The following is a 20,544-nucleotide window of genomic DNA, read 5'->3' as shown; positions in this document are numbered from 1 at the left end:
CTCATTTCTCGTCGTTAATCTTGATCCTACCATAGTGTCGAACGCTTTAACAAAAACTAGAGATTGATCCGCGTATCTAGGTAGATATTGGTTCTTACATTTTTATACATTGATATTTATTTTTTTACTATTAGTGTTATATATTTTAGATGTTAATACTCATTGTATTCAAAAGACCTGAACCGAATGGGTAATATGATTATTTTGGTACAAATATCCCATAGTTAGTCTTTTGACCAAAATTAATAATCATTTACTAAAATCAATTGTTAATAAAAAAATTCACATTTAAAAAATATTATTTTACTTAAATTTATCTAATTTTTACTTATATTTTTATTAGTTTTACTTATATTTTATATGACTTTACTAAAGTTAATATGTAAACATAATTTATATTTATTTGATAATAATAATAATAATAATATGGATAATAATAATAATACTAATAATAATAATATTTGTAAAAACATTAGTGTTGCTTATATATTTTTATTAATAAATATGTTACACGGATAAGAGAACAACTAAACTAATTAAAGAAGCATTAGTTGCATTGGTCTCAGAGAGTGTTGGATTGTTCACTGGCTAATAATTTTCAATAATTAATATTTATCTAAAAACTCTGCATATTTATAAATACTAATAAAACTTTTTTAGAAACATGTCTACTTCATTTTGGATATCCTAATCGGTGGCTTGGGTGGCCTCCCCTCTAGACCGGCCTTGATTCCCATCGGTGTTGAGGAAAACATAACTGTAGAGATTATTATCGTCTTCTTTAACATAAGTCTCGGCCAAAAATGGCATCTCGATAACGTCAGGAAATGTCATTTTGGGGAAGAACTCGTAGTTGAACTGCCTTTGACCTTCGATAATGATTTGTTTACTGTCGGAGATCTAGTAACCAAGTTTCTCAAAAATGATTGCAAGAACACAATAATAAAAATTACTCTCTTATTAATCTCTTAAGGAAAATCACTCAAAACCTCAAGCTCTCAATCTCACAATCACAAAACTCATAAGTTATGCTACAACTTAGCATATCCTTATATAGCAACACAAATTTTCTAAGTTCATTAGGTATAACATATATAGATAATTTCCTAATTCTTTAATTTACCATAAACCTGTAGGATTAGGTTGCTTGCTTCTCAAGCTAACTTCAAGCGTACTACACAATCTCCTCCTTAAGCTTGAACTCCTTATTCGACAGATCTTCAACCCCAATTAGACTTCTTATTTCCTTGTATCGTATTCTCCCAAGTGCCTTAGTTAAGATATCAGCTCGCTGCTCAGTTCCTGGTACGTGTTTTACTTATATCAATTCATTGTCCACACATTCTCGTATGAAGTGGTAGCGTCGATGAATATGTTTTCTTCGACCATGAAACACCTGATTCTTGGTGAGAGCTATCGCAGATTTGTTGTCGATTTGTATCACAATTTTCTCACACTCTTTGCTGATTATTTCACCAAGAAGATCTTGAAGCCAAATGGCTTGTTTAGCTGCATTTGTTTCCGCCATAAACTTTGCTTCACAAGAAGATAGAGCAACTGTTTTCTTTTTTGTTTCTGAGAACACTAAGTAATAGGTGAATCCAAGAAATAAAAATGTATCCGGTTGTGCTCCTTCCATCATCTTCGTCTACGTTATGACTTGCATCGCTATCCCTGTAAGTACCTGAGTATTTGATTCATGGCTGCTGCATGTGAAGTCTTAGGATCTTGCATATATATGCTCATAACTTCGAACGAAAACGAGAGATCCGGTCGGGTATGAAACAAGTACCTTAGACCGGCGATGCTTCGTCTGTATTCCTTCTCATCTACACTTCTCATCTTGTACTTTTGAAAATTTCAAGCTTGGATCCATGGGCACGTGAACGGCATTGCAGTCTTTCATCCATGTTTCTTATAAAATCTTCTTGGCATATCTTTCTTATCTTAATGTTATCCCTTCATCATGTTGACCAACCTCAGTACCAAGATAGTAAGTTAGCTTACCCAAGTCGCTCATCTCAAACTTTTCAGACATTCTTCTCTTAAACTCGTAGATCATCTCCATTTTTGTTCCCGTTACAAGGAGGTCATCGACATACACGGCTACAAGGAGTAGAGATGTTCACTGGCTCGTCATCGATATAGCGCCGGCTATTTTGAACACTTCACAAACTGTAACTACCCAAGCACTTTGTTTAACTTCTCATTCCATGCTCTTGGAGCTTCACGCAAGCCGTAAAGTGCTTTAGTAAATCTGTACACTTTGCTTTCTTGTCCTTTAATCTCAAACCCTCTGGTTGGGAAACATAAACTTCCTCTTTCAGGTCACCATGAAGAAACACTGTTTTAACGTCTAAGTGGTAAACTTCCCAACCTTTGGATGGAGCTGTTAAGTGCCTTGAAATTCCTTTTGTCTCACAATACGCTTGGAACTCGTTTGATACAAATTCTCCGCCAATATATGTTCTAAAGGTTTTGATGACCACCATGTTTCTTGCTCGACTATGCTTTGAAATTCTTGAATTTATCGAATGCTTCTCTTTTCTCACTTAGTAGTATCGTCCACATGTATTGGAGTGGTTGTAAGTGAGTACGAATATGTATCTCTTCCTCGATGGTGTAGATGGCGTGATCGGACCACATAAGTCTCCATGTATGAGACCTAATGCTTTCTCAGCACGATATGATGTTTATTGTGGGAATGCATGTCTTGTTTGTTTCCCAAGTAAACACGAAGAACATGTTTCTTTCTCAATTGTGATCTTCCCGGTTTAAGCTCTTTATTTACTATCGATTGCATTGCTTCTCGTCCTATGTGAACTAACCTCGCATGACACTTCTCCGAGTCACTCGTCCAAGCAAAGTGTTAGATTCAGTTATGTCTGAACCTGCTTTGCCAAGAGTCCCTGGTTGAAACCAGTGAGATCATGAAAACCAATTCTTCTTAAGTTATTTGATAACATGAGTTTCTCCCATTCCATATAATGTACATTTTTCTTGTTTTCATTGTTCAACCATAAATCCATCAATGTACTATGTTAATGAAATTAAATACGCTGATATGAGTAACAATTGAAGCGATAAGCAAGCAGCTATCATTATTCATAGGGCAGACTCAGTTAGTACGGCGAGCAGTGCGATCGTTCCGGGGTCCGTGATATTAAGAGTCTAATTTTAAAAAAAAATTCTTGAAGAAAAAAACAATTTTTAAGAACAAAAATAAATGTTAATGTATTCTAATTTTATTTTATTTTATATGTTTACATATTTAAATTTGATAACATTTAACAGAATACATATTTTTTAAATTTTGTGTTAAAATTTTGTTTTTAATTATTAAAGGACTTTTAAAAAAATTTGCCCAAGGGGCCCCGACAAACCATGAGCCGGCCCTGATTGTTCGCATGGGATGGTGTTAATTTATTGTCATGAGCGGTGGATAGTAGTTACAACGCGGTCCATCTTGGGCTCGGGGTTGGTCAAAAGAATCACCTGCATACTCCAAAATATACTGATAACACTAGTTCCGATCTTAACATTCTTCGGCTAGCGCACGAACATCTTGTGGGAGTTCAGAAAATTCTTCCAAGAAGAATCACCCAAAGAAACGTCCTTCAAATTAATCGAGCGACACCATAAAAAAATCATACTTTGCAGAATAACTACGAAAGCGTTCTACTTCACGTCTTCACCCCCTTGTATGGGTCGTTATATCCACTAGTGCATGATTTGGGCTCTCCCAAATCATACTGCCAATTTAAGATTACCAAAACCGTTTCAAGCTTTTGTCTCTCTCGACGGTAAATGATTCCAACTACCAAAGCAAGAATAACCTAATGTCATTGTCATTGTCAGAATCTAACTCTGCGGCTCTGTGAAAAAATCTGGATCAAATACTTCAAATAATTCTATTCGCGTACTTATTTACTACCAACTTTTTTTGATCCATTTAAAATCCAAATTGAAGAGCGTGAAATTTTGGGCATAAAATTAAACTTCTATGTACAACATTACTGGTCTACAATTCCTTTCATCTCGCCCTTAAAAGTAGTTCGAGTTTCTTTATTTCTTTAACTGCTATATATACATAACGCTATGATATTTACTGGATTTCTATTAGCTATCATGATATTTTGAGTATTTTATTCGCAGTGTTTGAAGTAGTTCAATAGTTTGATGGACAAGTTCAGACTTGATTAGTAGATAATATATTTTTGTATTAATCTTTCTGTACAGTAACTTTTCTATAAATTTAGTTTTTTTTTATCAGCATAAACAGAATCATGAAGACTCTGTAAACCAAATTGATAGTTCCGCGTCCATAAGAATGTCAAACGACAGTTGCTTCCTTGTACTGCGTGCAAGACTGTACGCCTTAGTATTCTTCGTTCTGGAGATATAGATGAGCTCTGAATGATTGAAACTTCTCTTGAGGAACTTGATATATTCTAAGTAGCTTGTAAAGGATGGTCATTCATCTAATTCTGAAACCATCTTCACCAATTGAGAATAATCCGTTACAAAAATGACACGAAACATGCTGTAAATTTCTCATACATTTCATTGCCCAGATGAATGCCTCTACCTTCGAATAGAGGGGGAATATGTTGGGTCTAGTATTCTTTGTTCCCATCAAACCGTCAAATCCTTTCAGCGTGCTATACCACCCATGTTCTGAGTAACTCTCATACTCCTTTCAAGATCCATCCGTAAAACACAATCTTTCCGGTCTGGAGGATAACATTGACTCCACTTCCCCTGTAGATTGAGATATCCTATGAGTGATTGTGAGTTGAGCCTCAGCCCAAAGTATTGATTCTGTGTCTGCCGATTTGAAAGTATCCTTAGGATCTATTTCCAAATTGCTGAAAACTTTACTATTTTGTGATTTTCAAATATACCCTAGTATCCAAGCAAATTGATGGTCTTTCAACTGCAGAGACAGTCTCCAAAACAGGTGATCCATGTTTGTAAAGAGTGAATGAGTAGGAAAAATATCTTAATTCGATGGTAGACCTGATTTGTCATTTCCTCAATTGCTATGCACATATTATATCTCACTGAATCCCTCTCGCTTGCAAGTTTTTCTTAACTGATATGCAGCCTATATAAATTTATCATTTTATAGCATAATAATCTTGTTTATGTTGGATTTTTTTTTAAATATAATTTTGACAACGATATTTTTTCAAAAATAATAATATTTTCTAGAGATTCTCAAACAGTACTTTTATGCATTTTCATGATATTGTCAATAAAACTACAAATTTATAATTTAAATAAAGCATGTTGTCAAACATGATAATAAAGTTTTAAAGCATATCAAATACAACTCTATTTTTCCTCTATATTTTCCTCTAAATAAATTAATTTTTGTTCCAATGGTTTGTCTCTAAAATAGAATTATTCTATTTCAGAGAAAAATAAATTTGAGTTGGAGATGATCTTACAAAGTTTACAGTACATGAGGATTTAGGGCTGGACACAAGTATTCGTTACTCAGCCCGTACTCGCTACTAGGTCGGTATTTGTCTTGTAAAGTCGAGTACTTGGTTTGACCAAGTCAAGTATCAAGTAATCTATTTAAATTATTTGCAAGTACAAGTCAAATATCAAATATTAAAGTAAAAGTAACTACTTGGCGTAGTTTGACTTGTTACTCGTTTTTGTTAATGAACAAAGATACATTTTTCTAAATCATAGTAAAATAACTTGTTTATATTTTCATTTTCATAAGTGAATCAAAAATATAAGATATATTTATATAAGTATCTTGGAGTTTTTTCTTTCTTATATATTATGTTTTTTGAATTAACTAAAATATAGAAAAAACAATGAGATATTGTCTATAAATAATAAAGTTATTTAGTTTTGAATTCCAAAGAATTAGTAAGTAATTTACCAATAATTTTCAAGTAACTTGCAAGTGATTTACAAATAATAAAAAATAAAATAAAGCAAGTATTTTGCAAATCCATCATTTTTCGCAAGTATTTAAAACTGCAAGTACTCGTTTTTAACAAACCAAATACAAGTAAAAAAAATTACTCGTACAAACCAAGCCGTGTACCAAATATACTGTAAATACCAAGTACCCAGCTTGTGCCCACTCCTAGATATTGATCCCAAAACTAGACTAATATATACTCAAGGTCAAGAAGGCTCTAATGACATTGACACGTTCAAAGAGAACGGTTTAACACGGCAATAGAGACCCTCGTCGTAAGCACAGTGAACCTTGAATCCACGTTCAGAGCCACCCTAGAAGTAAACAACCTCCACGAAAAGCCAAGACACCTGACCTGATATAAGTAATCGAGGATTTTGCACGCTTAAACATCAAGAACGCTCTTAGTCTCAAACTAACAAAAATATGCATATTTATTTGACATGAAAAGGCATCCAAAGCATCAAAAACACCTCAATGAGAACAACGGAACCTCAAAATATTATCAAAACAGATCACTTATCCGACATCTTCCATGACATATCATTATTGACTAGAGTCCGAGCCATAGTAGTTATTTTTTTGTTTTAGTCATTTTCTTTTGGTCATGATTAGTTCTGCTTCTTTGCTTTTGTCATATCATTTTAAATCTTTCATTTTCTTTCTTTGAGTCAATCATTCAATCAACATGAAGAACATACTAATAAAGCTCTCGACAGCATTAGACTACCTATATTTTTTGTCTTTCTTTATATCTCTTGCATCTTAGCATAAAATAAGAGGGAATTTGCTATTGTCTTATTTCACGAAAGAGATTTCATGTGACCCAGAATTTGAACTAAGACTTGAAATACTTTTAAAGGAACATGCATTAAATCATTATCTAAATTCGTAGTATATAACGTCGATATGGGTTACCAACCTAATAACCTACAAAGTGTGACATTTCCCTAGACTTAGAAGAAAAACTAACTCACATGTAGATGTCGAAGGCTTCTTCGTGAACTTTTTTTTTCCTAACTTGTCGTTTAGCATTGAAAGGGTAAAATATCATGATAAGTCAATTCATCTAGAAGACGCATGTATTTTAATTGCTAATAGAGTTGCTACAATATATGCAAAGAAGATAATTTGTCCATCGTATTAAATCTAATATGAATATACACTTACGGGACTCGAATGAGATTCCAAGAGTTTGATGATTCGGATTTTTAAATTTGGATTTTTTAAGGTTTTTACCATCTTTACCGGCACATATTTATTCCCAACCAAAATGACAACTCTAGTACATTTTGGTTGTCTCCATTTAAAATCTAACACCATTTGGTAAAAGCTGGTGAAGACCTCCATTAATGCCTCTTTTTCTCTCCACTACTTTCAACATGTGCACGTATATATACACACATAAGAATCTTGTACCCTTACTCATCCCATCTCCGAGCAAACACCTAAACAGAGTTCACAGCATCATCATACACATATAAATTTTATCAGCAGTCTGAGTATAGCAATGACGAACTCGGTGGCTAATGTTGCACTACTAGTGGTTTGCATCCTGCAAATGATGAGCTTACTTGTGTTGCAAGCCAACGCCAGGGCTTTCCTAGTGTTTGGAGATTCCCTCGTGGACAATGGTAACAATGACTTTCTAGTGACCACTGCTCGTGCCGATAACTACCCTTACGGTATCGACTTCCCAACTCACCTTCCCACCGGCAGATTCTCCAATGGTCTTAACATTCCAGATCTCATCAGTAAGCTTTCGTAGTCTTTTAACACTTCAAATATTACCAAAAATAAAACAGTAGTAATATGATGATATTTATTATAGGTGAGCATTTGGGTCAAGCGTCTCCATTGCCTTACCTGAGTCCTATGCTGAAGAAAGACAAGCTCCTGATCGGCGCCAACTTCGCTTCCGCTGGCATTGGAATCCTTAACGACACCGGTATCCAGTTTGTAAGTTATAGTTTTACAAGAGTCCCTTAATGTATCCTAGCAGCTAAGTTAAGGCACTTTTTGATAACAAGGTCTTCTGGTAACTTCAATGCAGTTGAACATAATTCGGATCACGAAGCAGTTAGAGTACTTAGAGCAGTACAAAGTACGAGTGAGTGGATTGGTCGGAGAAGAAGAGATGGAGCGCCTCGTTAACGGAGCACTTGTTCTAATAACACTAGGAGGCAACGATTTCGTCAACAACTACTACTTGGTCCCTTTCTCCGCAAGATCTCGTCAATTCTCTCTCCCCGACTACGTTGTCTATGTCGTTTCTGAATATCGCAAAGTCTTACGGGTTTGTTTATTTATATAGCGGCAAAAATCATCCATTAAATTTCTCACCAATTCTTATACTTAACAAAATCAAATGGATTTTGAAACTGCATTGCGTCTTATATACAAATTCATATTGTTTTTATAGAAAATGTACGATTTGGGTGCTCGACGTGTCCTGGTGACTGGGACAGGGCCGATGGGTTGCGTCCCAGCCGAGCTGGCTCAACGTAGCCGCACCGGCGAGTGTTCTACGGAACTACAACGAGCCGCATCGCTATTCAACCCACAGCTTGTTCAGATGATCAACGACCTCAACAATGAAGTTGGATCTTCGGCTTTCATTGCCGCTAATACTCAACAAATGCACATGGACTTTATCAGCGACCCACAAGCATATGGTATATGTCTTTATTTCCAATTTAATTTATCAATACATTTTACAAAGCAGGTTAATATTTGAGGTTTACAAATTGGTTTAAGGGTGATATTTTAGATTTGTTGGTATTGATTTATCGGTATATATATGGTTTTGGAAACATTTTTTTTCTTAAGAAGGTTTAGCAATCATATTTCGAACAAGAACATAGACTTATATATATATATATATATATAATAGTTGGAAAAGTTTCCGTTGGGTTCGGTTTTACTAGGTATTGAATTTTTAAAATAAATTAAAAGATAAACAAAATTTTAGTTAATATCATACTATAATCGTTCCAAAAAATATATTTTTTATATATCTTATATTATAATTGTTGTTACAATAAATCATAAATTTAATAGAACTGGATATTTCTCAAAGAACTTTTGTATTTTATGTTTTATTTCACATCTGTAAATTCAAACGCTGATTTCCTAGCCAGTAGTGGTAAAGATTCATTTTTGTGTGGTATCCACTCTTTTAGTTTTATAAATATTGGTTAAGTGCACTTTTAGTGTTTTACTAAGTTCGGTTTTGGTTTGGTATTTATGTTCTAATTGCAGGATTCGTAACGTCGAAGGTGGCGTGTTGTGGACAAGGACCGTATAATGGGATAGGACTATGCACACCTTTATCAAATCTCTGCCCAAACAGAGATCTCTTCGCCTTCTGGGATCCTTTTCATCCATCAGAGAAAGCAAGTAGAATCATTGCTCAACAAATCCTCGACGGTTCTCCCGAGTACATGCATCCCATGAACCTCAGCACCATCCTCACCCTTGATTCCACGACTTAATCTTCTGTTCATCTCTCCAATTCCCACTCTATGTTCTCTTTTAATTGTTTGATCTTCTCTTTAATTATGTATTTCGACATGGCTGCTTTAAATAGTTTCCATGAGTTATGTTGTGTGTTTTGTCTTCTTTATCAATAATTGAATCGCCAATTGTTACTTGAGAAGTAATATCTGTTTTCCAGCATTCTTTCGAATGTTCATATTCATCTTTTCATTTTTATTTGTATTCAAATTAAATGGTAACAGATCTTTTATTTTCTTCTTTAAACAATCAAACTAAATAATCAAGTTATAAAATGTTCATTTATAGGTGTGTTTGGATAGTAGAAAATCTAAGAGCAAGTCCATCCATTAGAACCTCTAATGGGCTCTTATGATTAAATTAATAGTTAATATGGTGATTTTAGAAGTTAAGAAACTTTGTTAGTACAAATAATTTTTCCTCCTCTAATGGGAGAACCTCATAGGAGTTCTTAAATAATTTTTTTTTAAGTAGAATGATTTAAAATAAAACACTCTCGGGAGTGATTGAGATTGGAGGAGATTACCAAGAAGAAGATCATATTGGGGAGGTCCAGGCTTGTGCTACCAATCAAAATCTTTCACCATTTCTTCAAAACTTCTCATTTGGACTATGTGGAGGATTTGGAAAAGTCGAAATTAATCTTTATCAGAAGAAAAAAGGGAACTGGAGATGTGATATATAAAGTAAACTCCAGAGCCAACTTAACTAAAATGTGAAAATGGAAGCGTCCACTTGAAGAAAACATCAAGTGTAACTCTTATTGTCGTTTTATGGGAATGAATATTGAATTAGTAGCTGCTTGTATCAACAAAAGTTTGAATTGAATCCCTCATACCTTATACTAGATGACTTCCTGCAATATCGCAGGATATTATAATTTAAATATTACTTGCATAAGTAAGTTTTGTATATATTTGAAATTTACAATAGTTTCAATAAAATAAATTTGTTGACAAAATATAGATAGAAATTTTGATTAATTAATAATGTAAGAATAATATTAAATTTTATTACATTATACTAATCATCTTAACACAAGCATCTCATAATTATGAAAAAAACAAAAACTACCATATATGAGGTGTGATATATATCTAATATTTATGTCAAATTCAGAAAATAATCAGTTTGAAACAAGTATATTATATTACTTGGATATAATAAAATTTAATTTTGGGATTTTAACAAAAACAATTCATCAACAAATATTAATTATTAGGTATATTTTAGTTGTGTACACGATTAAAAAACAATATAAAATTAATTTCAAGATATTCTGAAATATAATGGAAAATAGTTTCCTAGCTACATGAAGTTTACACTAATATGGTGGAAACCATACACTAATATGGTGGAAACCATCCAATATATGAGAATGTGTCAATAACTACACGAAGTTTATGTTAATACATGTCACATGTACGAAATAAATAATAATATGGTGGCAACATCACATTCGGGTTTAATTGATTTTAAGCTAAGTTAATGGGTCAATCTGTAATTTACTAAACTTAATTGATTTTATTAATAAACTTAGTAATTTAATAAACTTTAACTTAATAATTAATTAAACTTAATAAATTTATTAAATTTATTAAACTTAATAATTTAATAAACTTAAACTTAATAATTTATTAAACTTAATAAATTTATTAATTTTATTAAGTAAGTTTAATAAATTATTAAGTTTATTAACAAAATCAATTAAGTATATTAAACTTAATAAATCATTAAGTTTATTAACTTTAATAAATTACGGATTGACCCCATTAACTTAGCTTAAAATCAATTAAACCCGATTGTGATGTTGTCACCATATTATTATTTACTTCGTACATGTGACATCTATTAACATAAACTTCGTGTAGTTGTTAACACATTCTCATACATTGGATGGTTTTCACCATATTATCGTAAACTTCGTATAGCTAGGAAACTTTTTTATATAAGAATCTCGTAAACATTCTCAAGACATCTATATGCTTATTTATTTTATATTAAATAAAATACATTATTAATAAAGTTAGGGTTGTAATCAAAGTATATTTATAAATATAGATGATTTGAGGAAACTTCAGGAGATAGAAAATTTTGTTTGCTTATGGCTACAGATCCATATTTATGATAAAGATGAAAATCATGTAATCTGCAATCAATATAATATCATTTTCTTATAACAAACTTAAATTAGCTATTAAAGTATAATAATACAGATTAAAACATTAAACCACATATTTTATAAAAAAATACTATTTTAAAGAGTGGCTCAAGCATAATATTAAATATAATATAATACATAATTCTTTTTGAAGATAGACTCATATAATTTTGTTCTAATCTTACTTCTACTTATTAATTAGTTATATATGTAATAAGAATACAATACGTATTATACTTATTATATTTAAAATTAACCTAACACAATATAAATGGAACTTAGTTTATTGGTATATTTGTATATATATTTTATTTAAGTAAGACTGAAACATAATGATTAAATTACGAACACTATATAGTATTTTCATATGATAGATTTTCCACTAATTAAAACCTCTTACAAATTGATTGATGTATATTATACTACATATCTTATAAAAATATGATTTAGGGTCGAGCAAAATATTTTGATTATCATATTTATTATTTATACTTATTTAATTAAGTTCAGATAATTTGATAAATTATAATTGATGATTATTCAGTCAAAATCATAAGAACATGACAAATTATGGAGAATATGACAAATACGTAAAATCACTTCTAATAATAGTATCGATACTATTAAAGCAGAATTTCTTATAGGATTATGTCCTTAGTTTTTGGAGTTATTTACAATGGTATGTCATTTTTTATATTACCATTAATATTATTAATTAAAATCGGCCAGCCTAATAAACCGATCAAAATGCAAAATATATTGGTCTTCTATACTATTAAAGAAGAATTCTTTATAGGATTATATTCTTAGTTTTTGGAGTTATTTGCAATGGTATGCCATTTTTTCATATTGCCATTAATATTATTAATTAAAATCGGCCAGACTAATAAACCAATCAAAATGCAGAATTGGCTAATAACATTGCAGCAGCATTTATCAACATTACATATTCCAGAAAATCAACCGAAACTCTATGATACAATTATTAATTTTTTTTTAATGTAAAAATTTCTAACTATACAAACCATAAAAGCATAATTCTAAACTATCATTATTATTTAACCTTATAAATTTAAGATTTATTGTTTGACTTAGTGGTACTGGTTAATGATATTTTTGACATGTTTGATGGCAACACTCTATAAATTTTTGTTTTACAAAGATCATGAAATATTAAAGTAGTCCAAATAAATATATAATGTGATTACGAAATAACGAATACCAGTCATCATTTTAAGATATTTTCATAATTTTTTTGTTTGTTAATTCATGACTTTAAACCTTGGGTAACAAAAAAATCAATAAATATTGCCAACAAAATCATAAATATCATAAATAATAATAAAAACAATTATTTTTATTTTACTTTTCATTTTTTACCAAAAAAATCATTAATATCAATTTCAAGTTCCTTAATAAATGGAAACTAAGAATATTCTGGAGTTTAATTTAATAACCTTGGCCAACAATCTCAATTGTATTTAGGAAAAATGGAAAGTATGAAAAATATCTAATATATGTTATCAGAATAATCTCACCCAATTTGCTCATTATTAATATAGGATACGCAAAATATTGTCCCGAATAACAATACTAACTATATTTTGATTTCATAAAATAAATCAATCATTATTGAATATTTTTATTATAATTTAAATATGATGAATTAATTAAAATATGTATTGCAAAAAACGTAAATGTTTATACAATCTATAATATAACAGTTTATTAGTAAGTTAAAATTAAAACATATATATATTTATTGACTAGAAGTATATCGTTTTAAAATATTTAACAAAATCAATTAGTATTTTGGAAACATGACAATCATTTATAAAATAATATAATACAAAAGAGGACATGTATATTGAAATTGATATAAAAACATAAAATATATTCAAAATAATAATAGTAAAGAAAGAAGACGGTTTATTGAAATTAACTATAAAAAAATAAAATTTATGAAAATATTAGATTAGACAAATATTATCAACTTTAAAATAAAACTAAAAATGATACGAAAAGAGAAACATCACAAGGCTTATGGGTTACTTTTGCATTTGATTCAAGTTTAGGTATACTTTTGCAATCAAAATCAAGTTTTGAGTCATATTTGGTAAATTCCCCCTAAATATATGCTATAATAATTATTAAACTAAGCATAAATTAATTATTAATGTACAAAAGGAAATTTCATTCTTTCCACAAATAAAATCTACAGAATTTCTTAATATGATTAAAATATATACTGAAATTAATGATTTTGAATAATAAAGATTTGGTAAAAAAATTTATATAATCAATTTTTATTTATTTTATATATTAAAATAAATTGAACAATAATATTTAACATATAATAAAATTTATAATTTTTCGTATATGTTATATTTTGAATTTTTACAAACAACTTTAAATTACTAAAATTGTTAACAGTCTATGATTTAAGAATTTGTGATCAATGGTTTAAGTTTTTGTTATAATAAGATACAAATGATAATAAAACTATATGAATACAAATTCTCATTTAATATTTATTCATATTAAAAGTATATATTTTAAAATTGTTTAAATTAAATTATATACCATATAAAAATAAATATTTTAGTTAAATTTTCACTAACAAGTATTGAAGACTTAATATTTTAATTTTTCAATTTGCATTGAATTTTTAAATATGATTATAAATTACAAAACTTATTAAAAGACCACATTGAAATTTTTCTTTCCAGCAGTTTAAAATTTTTGTTATAAAAAATACAAATGATTATATAATCAAGTAAGTATGAGACCTTATTTAAATATAACCATATTAAAAAGTATATTATATATGTATGTTAACATAATTTAAATTTACTATATAACATAGAAAATAGGTAAGTATGATTTTTTAATTTTTTATCATAAAAATATTGTAAATAAAAAGAGTGACTATTTTAATTTATGTTTGATGCTAATTTACGTATACATGTAATAGTTACTTGCTTCTCATTTATTTAATATATATTTATTATTTTATAATATATAAAAATGCAAAATAAATAATCTTACACATAGTATTATAGCTTACAGTAATCTCCATTTGTAAATGTCCATTATTCTTTGATTAATCAATATAAAATTTAATCAAAAAAATAATCTTATACATACCAGATTTGTAAACGGAATGTTCATTCCGCACAAGGTGTAGAACTCTTTTTATTTTGTATTTGTTAAGTCCCACTTACAATTATTTTTGATAATATATATCTTTATACAAAATATCATATATTGTTTGAAGTAGAATCTTTATATTATATAACTTATATCATTACTTCAATTGTTTATCAATGTGATATATTTTCTTTCAATGGTGGTATATGTATTTTTACTTTAATGGTGATATATTAGTTCGCAGTCATTACTTTATTTCAAAAATTTTGCCAAAAGTAAATCTTTACAAATGTAATCTATTTTGATGGTGATATAGAATTTTTAGTGCCATATTTTTATAACCTTTCGAAAAATGCAAACCCTTTTTTTTTTATGATCCCGGTATCTGGAGCCTCGAAAGGATCCGATTAGCGCCAATGATCGTCCACCGGAGCTTAGCCGGAGAGTCCGCCGAGGCATCCAGGAGGGCTGGTGATCACCCCATGTAAATCCCACCAGTAGCCACATGTTAGGCTTCTTCGTACTAGGTCCGAAGGTCCCTCAAGATAATCACCTCCCAACAGCACTCGAACCCATGACTTCCCAGATTGAGTTTAACCACTGGACCACTAACACGCGGTTAAAAAATGCAAATCTTTAAAATCAAATTGTACATGCCACAATTAGGTTGCTGTCATGTCATTTTTTTTGAAAGCAATGTTATTGTTTTTCTTGTAGTGAATGCTATAATGATGACACATATAATTTAAAAAATCACTCCTCGATTAATATTTAAGATATTTTATTTAATTTTTTTTAGAAAACAATTCCTTCAAAAAATTGTTGGGAATAATTCTGAACAAACATTTTTCCGACAAACGTTGATCGTCAAGAAATTTTTGATGAAATGCATAAATTATGTTAACAACGAAAATTTCAGATTCACAGTCGTCCAGGCGGATTTATAACGTTTTTCGACAATATTAGAGAGAGCCAGCGAAATCTTAAGATATAGCCTATTTTCTTGTAGTGGTTTATGTTACTATTTAAAATTACTTTAATCTATTGCTGAGGTGTTTGGTTTAGTGTCTAGCATGGTGCGGGTTTGAATCCTTTAAACAACCCAATTTAAATATTATCTTATGTTAAAATGATGCACTATATTGTTACAATATAATATGTCCTCAACCGAATTAACGGTTGACTAACTTATGATATCAATATAGATTTAAGCATTTAGAAAATTCATATATATATATTTTTAATTATAATCGGGCTGAAGTCTATTCAGTACAGATATCTTGTTTGATCGTATAAAGCACGATGGAAATTGTTAAGGTAGTAATAATTTTTTTTTCTACCAACATCCATCGGTAATATTATCCTTTTAGTACACGAGCAAGAACATTTGTGGGATACTGGGATATATAATGTAACAGCTGCCACTTCACAAGTAATACAAGACTAAATTTTTAACTAAATTGTAACTAAAATGTAACCATAGCCACCATTTTCACTGAAATGTAAAGAAGTTCTTGGTGTATGTCAGATCAAGTGCAATATGAATAAATTTTGTTGTTGTTTGTGTATCTTTGACATATTTTTGTGTGCTTAGATTAGTATAGGCTTGTGATAGTTGTAGGGTCTCGTTCAGAAAAAAAATGTGATAGTTGTAGGGTGTTCCTGTGTCGTGACAAAGTCCATGAATGCATTCTCGTTGGTAACTTTTAGTTACCCAGCCTATAACATCTTTGCCTTTTTTTCTTTGCATGTGTGCGGTAGATGAGTAATGTTGTGGTACGAGTTGGTGTGGTGTTTCGGGCCTTTTTCTTTCTATTTTCTCAAGTTTTAAGTTGGTTTTGCTTGTTTACAAGTCAAAGTTGTTCTTTCTGATTTCAAAGTTCAATTTCAGTTTATATAAGGTATTCTAAGTTAGGAGTTCAAAATTAATTATCTAAGGGTATTTCAAAAGTGTAAGGATTATGTCCTTGGCAAGCAAGGGGCATGTGTTACACTTTTTCTATCAATGATGTAATTAATCAAAGATGTCTTCTTCTTGCATAAGGCATTGCCTGTTCCTCGCGGTGGCAGCAAACTTGTGTCTTTCCACCCAAAGTAGGAGACATCTGCATCTCATATGACAGTGGCTATGCTTCTTTTGCTATCTCCTTGCTTTTTATTTCCCAGCAAAGAAGGGGATTAATGCCGTTTAGAAAAAGAACGTTAGAAAGCAAAGTTTTCTTTATCAAGTTATTCCTATTAGATAATAAGATAAAAACGCAATTCAGAAGAGAGCCCATTTATATTATTATGTCATATAATGAAACAAATTAAGGATTCTACATGAACATAATTATGAAATGGGAAATTTAAAAGAACAAATATAGGCCAAAATAAATTCAGCCATTATTATTGTTATAATAAAAACTAGTATAGTTTTAAGAATAGAAAGAACCAGCTACATTTTTGCACAATCTGCTGGCTTGAATGAGACCGTTTTAGAAATGGTATCGTAACCAACAAGGAAGTTCATCTGTGCTATATTCCCGTAAATGGCCAACTGGTCGTCCCCACGGAAGGCGAAGCAAACCAAATCCTCAGAGATTTGTATGAAGGCATTGGAGGAGTCTAACTTCACATCTGCTCCATCGAAATGCATAGTAATGACTGGAACATTCAGCTTAGCGGTTGCGCTGTAACACAGACTCAACACGTTTTGTGGATCGTTCATTCTCTCAGCATCGATTGAGGACGCAACCGCATCTTCGAGTTCGGAGTAAAAGTCGGTTGAGAACATGGTCAGAGTTGTGCCAGAGTCGATGATGATGTTCCCCTTGCCGCTGCTTCCATAAGAATCTGATACCGATGGGTATTTGATATTCTTGCTACCCACACTAACGGATTCTAGGGTTAGGTAATAGAAGGTCGCTTGCGATTTTGTGATCAATGGAGTTGAGACAGATCCATTTCCCGACACAACCGCATTAGTTCCAAAGTTGATCTTGCTTGTTTTATCATTTTCTGAAGATAGAGGGACCAAGCAGTATGAGAATTTGCCATCGATTGAGTCTCCGAGTTGCGAAATGAGCGAAACCGAACCGCCACCAAGTCCAATTATTCCAGAGCCCTTCTTGCTGAATGTTCCAGCGTTATTGTGACCACATCCAATGACGATATTTTTGAGCTGCACGGGGCGGTTATCAGTGGAGCCAAGCGTTACGGTATCGGCGGCAACATTACCCTTTGTGTAAGACTTGTCCCCGTAAGACAAAGTGTAAGAGCAAGTGTTGTTTTCTGTCGAACAAGTGGCTTGACTCTCAAGGGCAGTACATTGGCTGGAGGAGCAAGAAACGTCTTTGTATGTAGAAGATGCTTTAGGGTCAAAGAGAGGATCATCCTGAGTGTAACAGTCATCGCATGGCTTGCACTGGGTCCATAGGAGATCGCTTCCCGTGTCAGCGATCGCCATGATCGGGAAGGGAGGAGTCCCCAGTGATACATTCATGAGATATTCACCTCCATCTGAGGTTATCTCAGTTTGAGGTGAGTTAACTGATGCATCTTTTCCGTTGAAATGGACAACACGGTTTACGGATCGGTGAACCGCGTTTCTTAAACGCTGAGCAGAGGTTTCTGTCGGATTGTAGAAAGGCGATTTAGGAGAGTCGCGGTGGATCAGATCCGCGCTGAAGCCAAGTTTTGAATGAGCATTTGCGTTTAGGAGAAAGGGTGAAGAGAGTACTGATAGAGCCAAGAGAACTGAAAATAATATAGAGGCCATCGTCTTTGTATTTGAAGTGAAATGATGAGTTCTTTGTTATTCGTTGGCAATCTAATGTGTTGGTATATATAAGATTTGTGGGATAGTGGTAAACTAATTGCAACGCGCATGCTGAGATTTTTTTAAAGATTTAATACAATCTACAAAATTCATTTCCCATTTAGGCCTTATATATAAGGCAATGAAGAAATAAAATCTAAGAAATAAACACAAAGACTTGACCAAAGACTAAGCAGAAACTATTATAGAAGAGATTTTATCATTTTAATGCACATATTTTATTTTATTTTATCTTTCATTCATTACCAAGAGTGTACCATTCATCTCATATAGACTTGTTTCTTGAATATTTTAGTCTGTGTTTTCTTTAAATGCTAACATATATTCCTCCTCTTTGGTTCCTATATTATTCTTCAAAACACTCAATAAATCTAGACGGATATTTTCATACATTTGTGATTTACAAAACAGTCAACATTTTAAATGTTCTCATTTGGATCATGTACCATTTCACCAAGTATGAATTAATTTTTTTCTTATAAAATTTTCAAAATAAACAAATCGACAAAACACTCAACATTTGTGTTCTCATTTGGGTTCATGTACCATTTCACCTAGTATGATTTTTTTTTAATTTTTTCATATTAAATATTCAAAATTTTAGTTCAGCTATATTTTATCAACAAAATTATCAAAATAAATAAAATATTGATTATCAGTATCTTACAGTTTACTTATGATTAGGAGCGAAGCCAAACCTTTCTCTTAGTGGGTGCAAAACAATTAACATAATAGAAATGTGAGAGAATCGAACCTGGGTTGTTTGAAAGTTATGGGTGCACCCTTGCCAAATATGTGATTTCTAACTAATATGCATAATGTAAAAAATAAAATTTCTAAATACTAATGGGTGCACGTGCATCCCTATACCTTAACGTAGTTTAGCCCTTTATGAAGCGCATATTTTTGAATTTTTTTTATTTTTGAAATGAATTGGTCATTATCTTTTCATGATAAAAACCAATACATTAAGATATATAATCTAACACAAGTCAACTAGTTAAAAGAGAAGTTAATGTACATTTTCACTCATATAATCTTAAGTTAATATTCTACTAGGTGACCGGTCCGCACTCTGTGCGGGCATAACAAAATTCAAAATATGGAATAAATAATGTATAGTTTTAGAAGTAATGGATTTTACATCATAATATCACCGCCTTTGCGAGAAAGCATCAGCCATGGAGAAAAGCTGGTATTCAATATTTGACATGGACGAGAGGGAACAAAGTAACTTCAGTATCAAGAGGCAGTTATTGTGTGTATGTATAATTGCAATGTCTCTAATTTGTGTGTTTAAGAAGAAAATTTCAAGAGGGATTTTATATTGTAATAAGGTAAGTCATTACAAACGAATTAAGAATTTAAAAACATTAAGGTAAATTGGCATTTAAATTTCAATAAATGTGATAATAACTTGGGCAAGAAATGTTTAAAATAAATAAAGTAATTTACATTTAAACTATTCATAAGTTACTTTGCAACTTGTACATGTCAAATCAGAAAACGACATGTGCAATAGGAAAAGAGCTGAAGAAAAAAAATGATGATATAGCTCACCTTCCCAAAGAACATATAGAACCTCTTATAATAATTTAAAACATCTGATAAGCCAATATAAATAATTTTATAAATTTATTTATAATTTAATAAATGATTTATAAAGCATGCATAGAATTTGTTAGACATTAATAGTTATTATGATACTTTATATACAAATATAAGGCTGTCTATACGTATATAAAATCATTATATCAATTCAAATAATCATTTTTGTTTTTTGTCTCCTAGACTATATTTGCGAAGTGATTTATATACATGTTGTCACTACAATCATTCTCGCTGAAAAAAAGATGACATGACACTTGAAATAGATGACATGGTTTTAGAAAATAATGACATGACATCATATTAATTGTGAGATGTAAAATTTCCTTATAAAAATTT

The 20,544-nt window shown here is 31.0% G+C and overlaps 2 protein-coding genes across 2 annotated transcripts; one reads left to right on the top strand and one right to left on the bottom strand.

Annotated features, from left to right (window-relative positions):
• Positions 1–7,383: 7,383 nt before the first annotated feature.
• LOC106392264 (GDSL esterase/lipase At5g33370) lies at positions 7,384–9,608 on the top strand. Its single transcript, XM_048738584.1, has 5 exons — positions 7,384–7,704; positions 7,782–7,909; positions 8,004–8,246; positions 8,373–8,625; positions 9,212–9,608. The coding sequence occupies exons 1-5, from the start codon at positions 7,461–7,463 to the stop codon at positions 9,442–9,444; spliced, it is 1,101 nt and encodes a 366-aa protein (XP_048594541.1). The 5' UTR covers positions 7,384–7,460; the 3' UTR covers positions 9,445–9,608.
• Positions 9,609–17,036: 7,428 nt separating this feature from the next.
• LOC106395621 (aspartic proteinase CDR1-like) lies at positions 17,037–18,913 on the bottom strand. Its single transcript, XM_013836025.3, has one exon. It carries the CDS (start codon positions 18,535–18,537, stop codon positions 17,215–17,217), a length of 1,323 nt encoding a protein of 440 aa, XP_013691479.2. The 5' UTR covers positions 18,538–18,913; the 3' UTR covers positions 17,037–17,214.
• Positions 18,914–20,544: the final 1,631 nt, after the last annotated feature.

This window comes from Brassica napus, chromosome A8 (genome assembly GCF_020379485.1).
Source record: "Brassica napus cultivar Da-Ae chromosome A8, Da-Ae, whole genome shotgun sequence".
NCBI lineage: Eukaryota > Viridiplantae > Streptophyta > Magnoliopsida > Brassicales > Brassicaceae > Brassica > Brassica napus.
Note: the sequence above shows the minus strand (reverse complement) of the source record. Positions and strands in the feature narration are given on the sequence as shown.

What these genes read in the sequence shown, in the direction of transcription:
- LOC106392264 (XM_048738584.1), top strand. Translation starts at nt 7,461, where the DNA reads ATGACGAACTCGGTGGCTAATGTTGCACTACTAGTGGTTTGCATCCTG. An exon ending in TAACATTCCAGATCTCATCA is followed by an intron (nt 7,705 to 7,781) that starts GTAAGCTTTCGT and finishes TATTTATTATAG; the next exon opens with GTGAGCATTTGGGTCAAGCG. An exon ending in CAGCGACCCACAAGCATATG is followed by an intron (nt 8,626 to 9,211) that starts GTATATGTCTTT and finishes TTCTAATTGCAG; the next exon opens with GATTCGTAACGTCGAAGGTG.
- LOC106395621 (XM_013836025.3), bottom strand. Translation starts at nt 18,537, where the DNA reads ATGGCCTCTATATTATTTTCAGTTCTCTTGGCTCTATCAGTACTCTCT.